Below are 18,367 nucleotides of genomic sequence, written 5' to 3' on the forward strand. Positions count from 1 at the left end.
GTTCAAGTTGCCAAGGCTTCTGCCCAACAGAATGCCCCATTCGATTTAGTTTGAAGCCAATAAATTAAATTTGAAAGAAGTCACACTTTGACAAGGCTCATCTTTCCGGGCCGGGTGGGGGCTTCTTTTTCCCAGAACTTGTTATAACCTGGAATGGCATTTCTACACATCGGTTCTCTCTTCCTTTACTCCTCCCGTGGTTTCTCTTTGGATCCCGTTTTCCTAGAGAAAACACTCTCAGACATAACACGGGATGACTTTTATTTAGCGTTGCCGGGAAATGGCGGCTCAGCTCTCGTCAATCAAACAATCAGCAGCAGCTTTACCCAGGAGGCCGAGGGCTCTTGCTGGCGGGACAGAGTTCACCAACCACTTACTTTATCTGATAAATAACTACTTAGAATATGAGGCCCCGTGTGCTCTGCTTAAAGTTATCTGGCTCCATCTTCTGGGTTAAACTGTAAGTATTTGGAGGAAGAACTGGGTCAAAGTCCACGGAGCAGGGCTGGGGGACTTCAGTGAGCGAAATCAGGAGCCTGGGGTCAGCGTTCCAGGATGCCTGGCTTCCTTTCCTGTCTCACCTGGGCCCAGCCCACCTGCGGAGACCGGCTGTCAGGTGCCAGCTAGTGCTGAGTGTGAAGCTGGGGGGGGGGGGGGACTCCTCCCCACGACTTCCACCCGGAGCACTCAGCTTGGCCTGACAGAGCGCAACCCCTCCTGGCTTCTCTGGGATGCTTTTGCATTTGCAGACCATCTGCAAGCAACAGCAGTCCTGGCAGCAAAAGGCCGTGTGGATGTCCCTACCGCCTCCCTAAAGCCAGCCTATGCCAACTGAAGGAAGAGTCTGTCCGTCTGTCCGATCAGTCAGTGGGACCGTGACCTGCACCCTAGCTCTGCTGTTGTTCACTGCCAGACTTACAGTCCGCTGTCCTCCACCAGTTCAGAGGGGCCCACCAAAGCCTCAGCACAGGGGCCGTCACAGTATCCAGGAGGAGCTGAAAGTAACGGGGGAAAGCAACTGCCCCCCAAATAGACTACAAATCATCCATAGAGAAAAGGCTTAGTGTGCGTGAGATTTCATTCTAACATCTCTGTGTGCAATGCTAAGAGGCAGAGAAACTCTTCTGTCTTTGTGCTGTTTATATTTAGGAGGTCTTTCGATATCTTGGTGTGTTTTTAAATTTCTAGATACAAGCTTTTAAAAACAAATCTACAAATTATTCAAACTATGAAGAAAGGGTCGGGGTGGGGAGTCCGTTAATTGTCTCAGTTCACAGAAGGGGAGAGAGTGTCCCTGTGGAGAAATGGTTCTGAGGAGGCAAGAGAGATGCTGTGTGGGTAAAAGAACCTGATTCTCTTCCAGAGGAGGCAAGGTCATTTATCAACACCCACATGGTGCCTCACAATCTTCTGTAACTCCAGTTCCAGAGGATCTGACCCCTTCTTCTGACCCTCAAGGTCACCAGGCATGCACACGGTGCATACACATACATACAGGCAAAATACTCTATATATGAGGCAAAAACAAACACTCAAAAAATGAAATAGCTCAGCCAGGCATGGTGGCACACACCTTTAATCCCAGCACTCAGGAGGCAGAGGCAGGTGGATCTCTGTCAGTTCGAGGCCAGCCTGGTCTATAGAGTGAGTTCCAGAGCTCTACAGAGAAGCCCTGTTTCAAAAAACAAAAACAAAAAAACTTATCTCCAAATGCTGAGGCGCTAGGGACTGGGATGTCTAAGTGTGAATTTCAGGGAGGGACACAATTCAGTTCCTAGACTTCAGTTATCTGGAATGGCTGCTCACCAGCCTGGAACTCTCACTATTCTGCACGGCACAGATGCACTTCCTCCCTGGCAATGGAGGTGGAAGCTACTGCAAAGGGAAGCTGTCTGGCAGTCTGGGAAGCAGAAAGGAAAGGACAGGTCTTTTTCCATGACCCAATAGCTAAAATCCACCACCTTACAAGCACTGCAGGACTGAGCCAACTAATGCAACCTCAAGCACAATTTAGAGGAAGCTATTTTAGATCAGAATTTTTCACATTGGTAAGTCTAGGTAGCTCTGGAATATTCCTATTTAATGTCATTCCAGAAGTCACAGCATTTAAAATGAAGAACAGGCCCTTTGGGGTCTGTGTGCCCCCAAAAAAGACTCATATGAACACAGCGTCCCACCAGTGAACAAGCTAATTCACTAAACAGCATAGACACACTTTCCCATTTACTATAAATTAAAGGTGTTTGTTTGATATCTTAGTTAACCAAGTCTTTCAAAAAGTACTCAACCCCAGCAGGAAGCTGATGAACTTGCTTAGGGCCACTTACATAGTGGATGTAGAACGAGACTGTGGTGATATACCGTGTACCCTAATAAACTTTGCCTGAAGATCAGGGAACAGAAAAGCCACTAGATTAGACATAGAGGCCAGGCAGTGGTAGCACCCACCTTTAATCCTAGTTCTCAGGAGGCAGAGATCCATCTGGATCTCTGTGAGTTTAAAGCCACCCTGGACTACATGAGATTGACTAAGTCTAGAAGAGAAACAGAGCCAGGCAGTGGTGGCACACACCTTCAGCCCCAGTACTTGGGAGTCACACACCTTTAATCCCAGCGCTAGGAAGGAAGTAATATGGATGGGTGGAGAAATGTACATAAGGCGTAGGGAGACAGGAACTAAAGCCCGTTCAGCTAAAGGCTTTTCGGTTGGGCCCCTTTCAGCTAAGGACTCAGAGGCTTTGAGTCAGAGGATTCGTGGAGTTGGTGAGGTGAGACGTGGCAGTAGCTTGTTCCTTTGTCTCTCTGATCTTTCAGCATTTACCTCAATATCTGGCACCAGTTTTTTATTATAAGACTTATTAGAATTTGTGTTACATGAGACTCATCTAGTTGGCCATTTTAGGGACAAAGAAACAAGCGGATGAAAGCTTTCATGATGGTTGAATTTACCTAAACTCATATCCTCCTAGACAATGAGGTAAGGCATCACTTCTCGAATCCCAAATAGTGCCGAGTGTCATAATATATTAAATATGCTAGACAACTTAAAGAATTTATAAGAAGTTACATCTATAATAGCTTTTGACAGAGCATTCAACATTGAAGTAAATAGCTATATACTATAAAAGCAGCCTCGATTGTTTTGAGTTATTAATATTTAATATGTAATTAACAGAAATATAGATATCTAGCTCAGAATCCATGAAAAAACTTAACATTCGGGTTTTTTTTTTTAAACACAGTCACTGGCTTATAGTGCCACCTGCTGTTAGGAAGTGGTAATTACATGAGCCCTCACTGACAGGGTTTTTCAAGGCTCTCAGAGGATAGTGGATGCTAGTCTATGAAAAAAAACCTGGCAGGGCGGTGGTGGCAGATCGGGGGCTCAGATGGAACAAAAGGGGAGGAGGAGAAAGCCCTGACTTTCTCTTGGCTCTCTGTCCAGCATAGAGAGCTCTTCTGCTCAATAAACCCTCCGGCCATGATGGATTGAAGCCTCTAAAACCATAAGTCCTAATAGATCTTTCCTACGCTAAGTTGATGTCTGTGTGGGTGTTTATCACGGCAATGAAAAGCCCACCAAAACATAACCAAATGCAAGAAAGCGTTAGGAAATAAAATGTGTGTTGTTTTTCTAGAAACATCTGCATATATTAATTAAGACTATTGAGACAAATGGTTTCTCAAGATCGGTGTGTACCATCACCAGCTTTGACCTGGAAGTTCCAACCCCCATTGAGGCTTAGGTAACTGTCACACCTACAAGGTGGGGCTGAGAGAGGACCCTGAAGACCCAAGATCCTGATGCACCAGCTCTCTTGGTTCCTGGACCCTGGACGCTGGAGGTAGACCGAGCAGAGTTCTCCAGAGAACACCACCGGACTGCGCTACACCTTTCCCAGACCCTGTAACCTATCCCTTCACTTGTGAGTTACCCCACAAAATAAACCTCCCTTTTAACTACGTGGAGTGGCGGTAATAATTTCACCAATAATTGAGATTTATATGAGATATTTGGTAAGAAACAAAAGCAGATGGTATGCTTGTTTTTTAATAACCTTCATGAAATGCAAATGTCTCACATTTCAGAGTAAACAAATGGACTCTGCCAGTCATGACATTTATCTCACTGGACAAGGAAAGTACTGGCCTGAAGTCAGCAAAAGCTGAGGCTGGACCGGTAGGTCTCAGTCCTGTCCTCTGGGCCACTTCCCATCTTCACAAACTCTGCTCTTCCTCTCCACCAAGGCCTCCGATTGGGATAGGGTCTGGGAGTGGACAGTCATAGCTAGTGATGGCATTGTCAGTCACGAGTCCTCTTTCAGGGTCATTTGTATTTTAGGTTTTCCTTCAATGTGGGTTCTTTGTCTGTTTAGGAAATTATAGACGGGGTTAATCAGTGGGGAAGACACGGGGGCGGGGGTGTCTCCACGTGACTTGGAGATTATTTCTCCCACTCTAACACTGCATATTTCATAAGAAAGGGCACTGAAGCTGTCCTCCAGTAGCACTTTCTAGTGTCAATAATTGTATTAGATGTGCCAAAATTAGATGTGCCAAAATTAGATGTGTCTGCCACAATGTGTGTTCTCTGGTAAGCATCTTCAGATCTAACGCCCCTCAGGACCAGGTCGCGGGAACCACTTTCTCAAGCTTTCTGTTAGAACTCTCAGTATACACTCAAGAAGAAACAAGTGGTTTCTCAAGATCGGTGTGTACCATCAAAAACTTGAGTAAGAGACGTCTAAGAGACAGGTATAATTACTTGGTGAATGAAAGTAGGAAATTTCCTCAGGTCATTCATACATCCATAGGCCATTCATGTGTATGAGACAAGAGAGGTGATTGTAACACAAATACTGCATCTCCTCCAGTCAGCCACTCATCTTCAGCCTTATCTCTCCTACTGCTTCTTCCACACTGTTACTATATAGTGCCAATAAGCATTCATTCCAACCGCCATATTCTCCATGCCTAATAGAACTTTCTCTTCTGGTTTCATTATTTTTTTTTTCCAGCTTCATTGTTACTACCATACTCATCTCTGTAAATATAAATATACATATTGTGTGTATTTAAACCTCTCTGTGTGGTGGTATTGTGTTCCCCAAAATATTGTGTACCTTAATAAACTTATCTGGGGTCAGAGAACAGAAAAACCACTAGTTAGGCAGAGATAGCACACGCCTTTAATCCTAGCATTCCAGAGGCAGAAATCCATCTGGGATCTCTGTGAGTTCATGGCCACATTGGAAACAGACAGGCATGGTGACTCACGCCTTTAATCCCAGGAAGCAAGCCTTTAATCCTAGGGAGTGATGGTAGAAAGCAGAAAGGTATATAAGGCGTGAGGACCAGAAACTAGAAGCATTTGGCTGGCTCAGCATTTGGCTGGTTAAGCATTCAGGCTTTTAAGCAGCAGTTCAGGTGAGAGCCATTGGGATGAGGACACAGAAGGTTCCAGTCTAGGAAACAGGACCAGCTGAGGAATTGGCAAGGTGAGATAGCTGTGGCTTGTTCTGTCTCTCTGATCTACCAGCATGGACCCCAATAACTCGCCTCGGGTTTGATTTTATTAATAAGAACTTTTAAGATTCCTGCTACATCTCTGTCCATCCGTTCTAGTCCTAATTTGTTTCGGATGCTGTGATTCAACTGTGGTCTTTCTGTAATTACACACTGTCTACTTGGGGAGTGCTGGGGGGGGTAGTGAATTCAGGGTCCCCTGGAGTTCCAGCTACTCGCTCTGAGAAGCATGCATTCAGGAAGATCCTGAGAGTTAGGAGGGTGATTAGCCTAGAAGGAATTCCACCCACACACACCAGAGAGCCACTAACTGCTATTCCCCTGTACTCACCCCCTGGCTTTTTAAAATATAATATTTGTATTATTGTTTTAGATTTTTATCCATGCATGCAAAACATTTTGATGATATTCACCCCCATTCTTCCTCCTAACTACTCCCACAAGGCTCAGGGAACATTCCGGAAGAGGAGTCAGGAAGACTGTGAGAGCCAGAGGTCAGGGAGGACTAGGGCAAAATATCTCCTGAAACATGGCGGGACCACTGCACTTAGGAATCAGAGTGGTTGTGCTTGCCTGCTCCTAACCTGCACAAGAACAGCCAACTGCCATCTGGACGGAAGAAAGACTCCCTAGCCCCAGTTGAGGAACTATTGACAATCGATGGCTTCTGGGCAGGAGAAAGAGTGTGGGTGAGCCCTGGTAGGTTGATCAGGCTTTGGTGGATGGCCTCACACCCATAAGCACACGCGATGTTCAAACTGTACTCGCTCCCCTTTCTATTGCTCAAATCGGTTTCTACCCCTGGGGAGAAGCAGTGAGCTAGCAGCCTGAGGCGTGGAGGGACAGCAGGTGAGCTGGAGCAGGGGAAGCAGACCGAGAAAGAGGGTCCTCTGCTGTTTTGTTTTGTTTTTTTCCTTCTTTTTTATTTTACAGTACCATTCAGTTCTACATATCAGCCACGGCTGTTGTTTTTTAACTCCTCACCTCAGCAGCGCTTTCGTACCCACCTGATTGTTGAAGATAAAATTGTTGTCTCCTGGGACATACACACCGGTGTGCTTCAAAGGATGCCCACTGTACAGTCAGGTGATGATGCACAGTAGGAGAGAAGTGAGCCAGCGCTCCCTCTTCCCCCGCCCCCACAACAGAGAGAGAGAGAGAGAGAGAGAGAGAGAGAGAGAGAGAGAGAGAGAGAGAGAGATATTAAGTCAGTCCTTGGTCTCTGGGGGCTTTGTCCTTGTTGAGTTCCTGAGACTCAAGTTTCTGAAAGGTACTCTGTGGTCGAAAGGATGCAGCCTCGTAGAAATGGTAGCTGGAACGGTAGACACGGAACCCCTTGACAGCCTGTGTCCCCCTGAGCACCACTTCTGTCCCATGCCTCCGTCTCCCTTGGTCAGTAGCTCAAGGACAATCACAACAGCTTGCAGCTTGATGCTTGTCGCGGAAAAGCTGGTGAAACTCTCGGGGCAGGATTCTGCACACCGAAAGCGCCAGTTACCTGTGTGTGACACACCCCTGCAAGCTCCCCGCCCTCCTCGGGAGTGATCCCTGGGGCCTTACTTCCTACTCCTCCAGGCGCTGACAGCCCGCCGTTGGCGCACAGTAGTCAGGTGCACTTCCTAGGAGCCGGGGACTGCGTGGGTGGCACCCCAGCTCCCAGGCGGCCAAAGCCACAGCGCAGAGGGCGGGCCTAGGGGATTAGCGCCCCCGGCCGCTAGGCGGCGCTGCGCCCTGCCCGCCCTGCCGGGGCCACCTGGGCCAGCCGCTGCACCTCTGGGCCCGTGTGCACGGCGGCCACCACGGCGGCTGCCAATCCCTGACCTCGCTACCGAGTGTACCATGCAGTGCTTGGGCGCCGAGTACTTGGTAAGGGCGACAACCTGGGCCCTGAGGGAAGCGGCCTCTGCGGGCACCTGCACAGGCAGGACGCTTCCGCCTCCCATGTCCCTTGGCGATCAAGCCATCTGCTCCGCGACACCGCTCCTTTAAGGACACCTGGACCGGAGGGAGTGTGTTGGGCCCAGGTCAGGAAGACGCAAGGGACTAGGGGGAGGAGGGTGCTCTTACCTCCAGTAAGAACTAGGCACCCAGAGGACTTCACATCCCACCCTGCAGAGAGCAGGTCTCCCCCAGGAGAAAGAGTCGGTGACAAAGTTGAGTTACTTTAAGCAGCCTTTGGATAGGTTTCGATTGGGCTGATTTCACCTGCTTTCTCCTTATTTTCTCAACTCTCCATTTTTATTTATTTATTTATTTTCCTGGAAGGTTTCTGAAGAGAAAACACCTAGACAGAGAGAGTGGCGACCCAGATTTACAGGAAATGCACAGATACGGCGTGGCTAGCTCTGTTCTTTCTCTTTTGGACTGGTTTGGTAAGTACGGCCGCTTGGCAGGCACAAGGCCCCGTTGTGTGTGTCCAGACACAAATGTGTCTTAAATGTGAGTCGTTTAAAGTTTATGCTGCAAGGACATTGGCCCAGAAGGAGCCTGAGTTAGGAAATTCTTCTGGGATTTCACAATCTCCTCAGCTCCCTGAGGAGGCTGTCTTCTTGCAGCAGACCGAGATTTGTCGGGTCCCCATTAGGAAATGGAGAATCCGTGTCTTTCCTTTGGTAAGGGTGAGGTGAATTCCTTTACTATCCAAGCTCTCAGAGTAGAAGTCTTCAGTCAAATACTCAACAACAGCCTAGAGATCGCTTTTTTCCTGGGTGCATACAGAGACACACACGTACACATGGGCACCTCCTTGGCCTGCTGTGTTTAGTAACGTGCTGCAAACCCTCTCCTTACATACTTGATGGGTGGTACACATGATTGGTGATAGACCCCATCAGACCCTGGTGAGTCAACCCTAAGAGTCTCTTGGAGCTGAATCTTGATTCTCTTAGTCCTGGAGCCTCAGTCACCCTTTTCAGAGGCTGTGCTAAGGAAGTCACCCATGCCAGCTGGGGCATGCTATGTGCTGCATAGTAAATGGTTAACTCACAGTGCCCTATATCGACCTAGTAGTAATTACCTTCGTTGAAAAGACTTTATTTGAACTCACCCTAAAATACCATGCTTGTTCTACCCAAGTAAAGAAGGCATGTATTCAATTTTTAATTTTCCAGCTTTGTGTAGATAGACTTGATTGGACACACAGTGGAAGGCTGGGCCTGGAGGTGATTGCTGCTCCTGCTGCTGCTGCTTCTGCTGCTCTAGCTGAGGCCTCTCCTCAAGGAGCCCAAAGAAGTCTGTGTACCTACTATGTCTTATACCTCCCCTATCCACGGTCTGTTCTCCTCCACTTCCGCTGCTCTGTAAATGTAGGGAGCAGCTGTCCCTCTGAGGACTCTGCAGCTTTGACCTTGGGCTGTTACTGTCATTTAATGGTCCTCCCTGGCCCCTCCACCCCTCAAACTCTCAGGCCGGCAGCTGCCTAGGGAGACGATCATCGATGGCCCTTCACAGCCTGAAGAATTATGAGCTGGCTGAGACACTGCACACACTGAGCTGGAAACTGCAGAGAAAGCACACTTTGTTTGTAGGATAAATCTAAAGGTTTCCATATGCCCAGATTCTCTTCACTACATCTAGTCATAAGAGTTCTCTCTTAACTGACTAGCTTCTTTCCTCTTCTGCAAAATCTTTAGCTACAGATACCTATCCGAAGCAGAACAAAGTGTGTGTGTGTGTGTGTGTGTGTGTGTGTGTGTGTGTGTGTGTGTGTGTGTGTTCATCCACTGTTCCACTTCTGGGTCCTGTCATCACATCATAGACCAACTGACCAAGTGAAGGATTGATGTCGCTGCCCTCAGTCAGGGCTGGACAAAGCAGCTCGGTTGAGGATGCCAGACTTGTAAGCAGGGCTGGTCCCCTGCAAACAGAAAGAGCACCAGCCTGTGCTGATGCTTGTATTAAATACCTGAACAGAAAGCAAGCCTGAAGCTCTGAATGATCCCTGCCTTTCCTTACCCTCCAGTGTCCTCTCCCACATCACCCTTTCCTAGTTATCTTTCCAGACTCCCATTTCCCAGAGCCAGCTTGGGGCGACTTCATTTGAAGCCACAGCACACTAACATGCACACTTCCTAGACTGCTGATACTGGAGTCTGGGCTCTGAGGCCCGGAGCTCGCCAGCCTTACCTTGACAAAAGAAAACCAGGCCACAGGAGCTGGAGAAAGGAAGTGCGTTCATTTACAGTCTGGGGCAGAACTAGAGGCCAAAAAGTTGTTAGTTTTTCTCCACCTTTTCTGTTGGAGTCTTAAAATGAGGAAAACAAAGCCAGGAAATATTCCTGTTCCGATTGAGCTGTGTGATAGATATCAGTACTGTTTGCTGCCTCTTCCTGATGGATGTGGAATCCCTCCTCCCGTGGGAGGGAGCGTCTGGGACCCCTAGGAAAAGTTTAGTTCCCTGAGGTCTGTTTCTCAAGGGCCCTGTTACACTGCTCACCACCTCTCCTCATGTGGAATTAAAATTGTGGTGATGGTTCACAGTGGTGTGAAGGGAACCCAAGAAAACCCAAATCCCTCACCTCCCCATGAACTTCCCAAGGGAGGCATCGCACAGGAAGTCGGGGCACAGAGAAACTATCATGTTGTGATTAGATAAGTCTCTGGTAAGACAGGCAAACGCAGACACACACAAGTGCAGATGACATCAGGACTCACATCCCAAGCCAGGACAGAAGACGGACATGCCAAGGCCATTTTTAGGCACACAGACTCACCCTTTAGTGCCCTGCCTTGAAGAGAAGAAAGGGTGACCCTGACTGTTAGCAAAGGTGACCGATATATCCTAAAACTCTCATTAGCTAAACTGAGAAGGAACTTGGGAAGGGACAAGGGTCCCCTCCCCACACGGTCTGCAGTTGATAAGTCCTATTCCTTTGGGGGCTGTGTCTTCCCCTAAGCCTCTTGGTCCAACCCCAGCCCAGGGCAGTGCCATCAATATTAATAATCCTGGGAAGTGAATTTCAAGGGTTGTCACCCAGCTTTGTTTGTCTTTGTGACCTCTAGTAAAGTCTCTAGTATCCCCTGAGCACTCGAATATTTAATACTTTGGTTTTGTCTTTTTGAGACAGGGTCTTGTGTAGCCTGGGGTTGGCCTTGAACCCATTTTGTCACCAAGGCTGGTCTTGAATTCCCCCTGATCCTCCATCCTCTGCCTCCTGAGAGCTGGGGTTTCAGGTATGCACCACCTGCTCAGCTTATTACTTTTATTTCAAAACTGACAATGAATGCAGAGCCTCCAAAGTTCACTGACTTCAAGGCAGGGTACCTTTGGAGCATATGGCCACCCCCGTTAGTGGACAGTATCCCGCGGCCTCTGTCCCTGAAGAAGCTTGCTAACACCACATTCTTTTAGATGGCCTTCTGCATGTAGTAGATCGAGAGACTTACCCCAACCTAAGTGTGTATTATGAGAAGAAATCTCGGCAGTGGACAGACAGGTGTGTACGAGTGCAGTGGTTTGGGCTGAAGTTTCAAATGTTCCACATTCACTATAAAAGTGGATTTATGAAATAACAACAACAAAATAACAAAAAAAACACTGATTGACTGCAAGATGCCCTTGCAAAGCAGAGTCCTGAGATCGTTTTTTTTTTCCTCATAAGTTCTTTATTTTGTAGATTTTAAGCAAGTAGCCCAAATACTGCTTCAGACTTGTGTGTTGATACGTATCGACTGTGTAGCCTTGATAGAGTTCCCTATAAGCCATATGAAAAGCACAATTCTAAGGGGAGACGGGATGCCTGATAGCTCAGGCAGTAAGTGTTGGCATTGCAGGTGAAAGGACTGAATTTGACCGGAGGAGGAGACAGATGAAGACAGATAATGGTTGGGGCTCACTGGCTAGCCAGCCTAACCTACTTGGTGAGTTTCGAGCCTGGAGAGAAACTGTGTCTCAAAAAAACAACGTGGATGCTATTGGTGAAATTATTAAGGCCCTCCACGTAGTTAAAAGGAAGATTTATTTAGTGGGTGACTTACAAATGAAGGGATAGGTAGATCGAGGGGCCTGGGGAAGGTGTATCACAGTCCAGCGGTGTTCTCTGGAGCTCTGCTCAGTCAACCTCCACCGTCCAGGGTCCAGGAACAGAGACAGTGCTCGCCCATCCAGGTCTCGGGTCTCCAGACGCCTCCCTTGGCCCCGCCTCGTAGGCGTGACAGTTGCCAGAGTCTCAATGGGGGTTGGAACTTCCAGATCCAAGCTGGAATGGCTACCCACTACAGGATGCTGTCTGCGGAGCAACAGCCAAAGTTGTCCTCTGACCTCTACGTATGCATACGTGCACACATGTGCACCCACACGTGAACACATGTGCACCCACACATGCACACGCAGGAAAATATTATGTGCACTTGATACACTTAGATAACCCAGACGTGCTGAAGGGATGAAATGAAATGATCCCAGTCAAGTTTGGCTGAAAAATCACAAAGTGATGGCTTCTTGAAGAAGAGAAAGAGGAGGAGAGAGCAGAGCAGAATCTGAGAGCTTTAGGACCCCACCCCCACCCCCACCCCGCGCACTCACCTGCTACACCAGCTTCACAAAGCTGGACCTTACCTGGGTGGGTGGAATTGCTAAGGGAGGGAAGGGCTGTGGAGCTGTGAAGCATCCTTGTTCTTGTGTTTCACACCTTCCTCTCCGGGGATGTGAGGGGCTGTGGTTTGCTCCCCGGCCAGGCAGTCATCCCATGCCCCTGGGTCTTGCCAGGTGTTCATCATGGCTATTCGGTGGTGGCTGGAGCAGCGGGAAGACTCCTCTTCGGCTATGACAGCTTCGGCAATGTGTGTGGCAAGAGGAACTCCCGGTGGAAGGGCCCCCCTCTCGGGGCAGGACATGACTCTCAGAAAGTAAGTCTTGTGACTTAGGTCTCCAATCTACAGAGGGGCTGGGGCTGTATTTCAAAACCTCGCCTTCATCTAAGAGCTCAGCAACTCTTCCTATCTGAAAAGGAGGCTGCGCGTGCCGGTAAGGGGGCAAGCAGCTGTAGAATCAGCCAGTCCCGGGTTCACATTCAGCCTCCACTATTTCTCAGCTCTGTGACCTGGGGGCAGAGTCCCTAGCCTCTCTGAGGCCAGTTTTCGTCTTTTTAAACTGGTAATTATGCCTATCTTTCCAGGGTGTTTTAACGCTCCCCTGAGACTCTGCACAAACTAAAGCTTAGCAGATGCTCAGTGTTCCTTCCCATGACAAGGTCTCAGAATCAGACAGGTAGTGTGCATTCTGCATTCTGCATTCTGCTTGGGGTGTGGAAGGGAGTGAACTGGCCGTTTCCTGGGTTGGGGGTGGGTGGGTGATGAGGAGCTTGTCTATTGGAACTGTTTCCACAGGCTGGTTGATGGGGTCAGTTGTACAGATCCGTCCAGTGCCCTGAACTGTGTGCTGGAAATGATTCAGGAGGCAAACTGGATGTGTATTTTAACAGAATTTTGAGTTTCTAAACAAAATGAGGTCTGCGTGTGTCGTTCACCCCGGGAAATGTGTCCCACCGTTTCTCTCGCGTCCTTCCTCCCATCCCCGGTGGAGGGAGAGAGGCTTCGAGACCCCTTTGCCAGGTGTTCCCCTCACAGTCAGCCCCCCAGGGCTCTTCCCCTGCGTTCCTGTGGCTTTGGCAGCCTGTATCAGCCTTGGGTTGGCGGGGGGGGGAGGGGGGGGGGGAGGGGCAGCTGCCCTGAGAGCGCATGACCCGCTGAGGGACAGCCTACTTTGGGGCCGAGTAGCTGAAGGCAGCCTGGCTGTCCTGGCTCTTAGGCTGACTTAAATCCCCAACCTCAGCCCCCTCCTCCCCACTTGTCACCTCCCTGAGCTCCACTGTCCTCTGAAATTTAGAGCAGTCTCCATTACGTCGTTTATATGCCAGTTTGAAGCACATCATAAACAGTTTGATCGGCCCTTCTCTTCCTCCGTGACGTCTCGGGTAACTCTTGCTAGATCCCTCACTTCTCAGATGCAGACCCTAGAAAAAGGAGAGGCTTGTTCCCATTTGAATACGGTTCCCAAGATGCCGCCAGTTGGTGTGATAAGTGTTCGGTTATTCGGATGCATTTGGCTACAAAAGTTTGTCTTAGTCATTCCCCCTTGTGATGGTACACGATACATTTCCAGAGCCCACAGTTAAACCAATGAGTCTCAGTGGCCTGAGATGGGCCTTTGTTTCCTCCATCTATAGACACGTGTTCTTTATGAATGCCTGCGATCTGGACGTCGAGGACAGGTGGCTTGGCCCCACGACCCTCTGTGTATCCAGCTGTCCTGAGACACAGTTGGACACCCTGGAAGAGGTCCAGCACTTTGCCGACACCAATGGTAAGTGTTAAGGGCCTACTCTTCCCCCAGATCACCTGGTGTAGCAACCTGTAGGGTCCCAGATAGATAGTGTAACTTACCCTGAAGCTACTTTCTCTGAAAAGGTAGGAAGTATGCCCCTTTGCGGGCGTCTCTTAGTGGAAAGGACCAGGAGTATTTTCTCAGGAACCTGTTCAGTGTCATTGAGGCTTTCTGCGCTTATTTGAACCCCCGGGTGTGGTCCCTGCTCACAGGTCTACCTCAGAGGCTAAGAAGGGGACAGCAGACACAGGGCCCCGAGGTTCCCGTTCAAATCACCCACGTGGGGGCTTTTTTAATGTTGTCAGAGACCTTGAATACTTTCACTGACAGAAAAAGGTCAGAAGTTGTACTAAAACCACTTTGTCCAGAAAGTTCAGATGCACTTTAATTTAAAAAGGAAAGGAAAAAAATGAAGCAACTTGATGGTGAATTTTATCTGTCTGAAAAAATGGAGTGTGAGATCTTAAAAAATGTTTTCAAAGCTGGGTGAAAAATCTCAAGCTCCTACAATAAATCATCTTCAAATCATTTTTAATGACAATCCTATGATTTATGATGTCAAATTTGGGGGTTTGGAAAGAAAGAGAACCCAAGTCATCCTCAGATGACACACCTGTTCTTTCCATGTGCAGGCCACCTGTTTTCCAAGGCTGGGTAATACATTCTAATTCCTTCGTGATTTGGGAAAACAGCCGTGGCTTCTTTACTGGCTCCCCAAGGAAGATGGCTGCAATACATTTAAAAAAAAAAAAATAGCCTAGTGTATGTGTGTTCTGCTTTCAGGGTCTTTCCTGTGTGTCTATAGTTTGAATTCCTTCAACTATACTCAGAGTCCAAATGCAGATACCCTGTGTCCCAGGCTCCCCGTTCCTCCAAGGTAAGAGCTTATGTACAAAAGGCATTTGGTGCTTGATACTGTCTGTTCCTCCTCTATACACTGCGAAAAATGAAAGGGAGATTCAGAGTGTAGCTCACAATCAGGCACAGAGAGGGACTGTTTCATATATATAATAGCCAATGGCTAAATACGGAGAAAAACATCAAACAATAAGAGTACACACAGTCTTCAAACACCAGTGCTAGGCTGGCGAGGTGGCCCACGTGAAAGTGCTTGCCACAAAGCCTGGTGCCCTGAGTTTCATGCCCAGGACCCACATGATGTGAGGAGAGAACCCACTCCTGAAGATCACCCCCCAGCTTCTACCTGTATACCAGGGTGCACATGCACATGCATACACACAATAAAGTGTGATAATATTTTAGAGACAGTGAAAACAAACATATACACTGTTACCAAATGAATGGTTTTTATGAAGCGGCTAACATTCACTTTTCCTTCCCCAGTTCTTTGTTATCGTTAAGGAGAAATCATCAACATTCACTTTTTCACTACAACCAACATGGTTAGTTTTTATTGTTCAAGGCTATGCCATAAGAAGTAGCCCTGGGTGTCTGGAGAGATGTCTCAGAGGTTAAGGGCACTTGTTCCTCTTGCAGAGGACCTGGGTTCTAGTCTCAGGATTCACATGGTGACCTGGACCAGCACCAGGCACACATGTGGTGCACATACATACAACAAGGCAAAACACCCACAAAATAATGCTTTAAAAAGTTCAGTGTAGGGACTGGAGAGATGGCTCAGCGGTTAAGAGCACTGACTGCTCTTCCAGAGGACCCAGGTTCGATTCCTGGCACCCGCATGGCAGCTCACAACTGTCTGTAACCCCAGTTCCAGGAGATCCGACACCCTAATACAGACATAAATGCGGGCAAAACACCAATGCAAATGAAATAAAAGTAAATAAAAAATTCATGTATTCAGATGAAATGTATTAGAATTTTACATAAAGTTGTACATTAAGGTTTAAAAAGCTGACTATATATATTTTAAAGCAAGAACGAGGCCTGGAAGGGGAAGGTCAAGCAGGCTCCACACTTGTCTTGTCCAGCCCAGGTCCTTCTGAACATCCTGGGTGAGCTCCTCGGGGTCTTTCTCACCCTGGCTTGCAGCCGGCAGCTTCTAAGTCCTTCCCGAGTGGCAGTGATGCAGTGCTGGCGTGGGTGGCCCACATTTGCCCCTTGGAAAAGGCCAAGGCCATGGCAGGGCACTCTGCTGTGCTAAAGAAAGCTTGTTGACTTTGTATTGCCCTTCTTTTGGAAAAAAATGAATAAGTACTCCTAAAAAGAATCCCCGAGGAACAATAATTTAAGTAAAACAAGACATTGTCTTGAGCAACCCATACGGTGTGGATGAAACTTTTGCTTGGGACCCTCAAAATAAAGTCTATTCTGTCACAGCCTAGCACATACATACCTTCATATGTAGGTGTAAAATAGACAGAAATGTCACAAAAAGACCTCCTCTTATTATATATGAGTCATGTGATGGTTCCTATTCCAGTGAAGTTTTTAAATATATATATGTGCATGCATGGCTAGTCAACATTCGAGCATGGAGAGGCGAGGTACTCAAAGGCCCCCACTCCTAGCTGGGGAGCTGTTCACAACTGACAGCTTCTGGAAGAGGGAGAGTCGGTTTTCTTTAGGGGCGTGGCTCCTGGTAGACGGGCTACACTTCAGTGGGTGGTCCCATGCCTAGAAATACATGATCAGCACAAATTGGACCTGGTGGATTTAAAAAAAAAAAAAAGGACACAAAGTTAAGTATGGAGGTGGGGAACAGAACTTGGAGGAGCTGGGGAGGAGTGGAGGGGATGTGACCAAAATCCATCGTATGAAATCCTTGAAGAATTAATAAAAAATATTGTATTAAAAATAATCACTGCCAGACGGTGGTGACGCATGCCTTTAATCCCAGCACTCAGAAGTCAGATGGCAGGTGGACCTCTGAGTTCAAATCCAAGCTGGTCTGAGAAACCCTGTCTCAGGAAAAAAAAAAAATCAGTACAATCCTGTAACTGGCTGTAAATACAACTTGAAAAAAATATCAATCTCTCAAGACCTAAAGGCAACAAGCAGGGTCGAACTTATAGGAGTCAGGGTGTAATCCATCATCTTATAGCACTCTTTTCTAAAATTTGCAATTTGAAAGCTTATTCAATCCGCTTTCCTACAGTATCTTATTTTTTAATATGGTTATTCTTGCTTATCTTAATGAACTATAACTGAACCAGGAAAAACAACTGGAACATTTGAGTGAGCTAAAGTAAGATTATGTAATGCTTGGACAGAGATTATTAGTGATTAGGAACAATATAAGTGTGCCTGCATAAAGAATTGAAAAAAGAGTGTGTGTGTGTGTGTGTGTGTGTGTGTGTGTGTGTGTGTGTATACATGCGTGTGCAAGTGAGCATGGGGAGGCCAGAGAACCCCCTCTGGGCTTATACTGAGAAATACCATCGACCTTTTAGAGACAGAGTCCTGTTGGCTTGGAGCTTACCAGTTAGGCACTGTCTCTGTCTCTCCTGTGCTGGGATTACAAGGGTGTGCCAACACACCAGCATTTTTGCACAAATCCCGGGCAACCCAGCCCTCTTACTTACAAGGCAAACTCTTTCCTGTAAACTAAGCCATCTCCACTCCCCCACCCCTAGTCCCGAGAATGAAATTTTTTAAGGTTTCCATTTAAAGAGTCCAATCAACTGTCCTCTTTCTGTAACTGGGATGACAGCCATGATTCCATGGGAAATTTATATGGTGCTACTGAAAAACAGCACATTTGTGGGGCTCCTAGTCCGTTCCTTTTCTAAGCCTCTGACATGTACTCACCCACTGGGGCCTCACAGAGTGTCTGTGCTGTAGGTATCATTTTATAGACGAGAAAACCGATCGGAGAAAGGCTGAGCCCATATGATGAGCATGTAGAAAAACAGGCATCCAACCAAGCAGCAGTGTCCATACTGGGTTCTGTAACCCAGTGTATGCAATCAAGGCTAGATCGGACAACCTGGTAAATGGACTCCTTAGGCTCACAGCAAGCTAGAAGGGGAAAAATATCTCATGATCACATGACCTGGAGCCACCACCTCTTCTACCTCTGAAGCCAGCCCCAACCTTTTCACCCTGTAGCTCAGATCTTGCCAATGCTAACTTTCCAAGTGCAGACAGAAGTATTGATTGACTAGCCTTTTTTGGACAAAGCGAGGGAGACAAAAATAAGCTTGAGGGCACCATTTCCTTTTCCTACACAAGCAAGCGTTTGTTTAAGATGGAAATTATCATATTTATCCTGGAAGAGCTGTGCCAAGCCTTAAAAGCTACAGAACATGAGAAGTGTGGCCGTAGAGCCAAAGAACATTTTGTGAATACTTCTTTTGACTACATCAATTGTTTCTTCTGCTTGTGGCGATCGCTTAAGGTATAACTCACCCTTTAGAGCAGTGGCTGAATTTCAAAAAGGCATGGGCACCTGTGCACGAGCTTTGATGAGCAATGAAAAAGTACTAAGGAAGATAATGCGCCAAACTGTCTTTTTTCCTTTGGTGCCTAGCACAGTACTTCATTTTGAGTCTCCCATGCATTTGAAATCTAAAAGGCTTGGGATTCTCCGCCACACTC

General features: G+C 47.4%; 1 protein-coding gene across 2 annotated transcripts in view; it reads left to right on the plus strand.

Annotated features, from left to right (window-relative positions):
* The first annotated feature begins 12,331 nt into the window (after window positions 1-12,331).
* LOC114700454 (choline transporter-like protein 3) overlaps window positions 12,332-18,367 on the plus strand; it is a 65,623-nt gene continuing 59,587 nt past the window's right edge. For both annotated transcript variants that reach the window (XM_028880078.2, XM_028880079.2), the window contains exons 1-3: window positions 12,332-12,372; window positions 13,692-13,828; window positions 14,633-14,726. In XM_028880078.2, the coding sequence (XP_028735911.2) occupies window positions 12,359-12,372; window positions 13,692-13,828; window positions 14,633-14,726 (245 nt within the window). In that variant the 5' untranslated portion in view covers window positions 12,332-12,358. The remainder of the gene's footprint in view (window positions 12,373-13,691; window positions 13,829-14,632; window positions 14,727-18,367) is intronic.

This window comes from Peromyscus leucopus, chromosome 6, assembly GCF_004664715.2.
Source record: "Peromyscus leucopus breed LL Stock chromosome 6, UCI_PerLeu_2.1, whole genome shotgun sequence".
NCBI lineage: Eukaryota > Metazoa > Chordata > Mammalia > Rodentia > Cricetidae > Peromyscus > Peromyscus leucopus.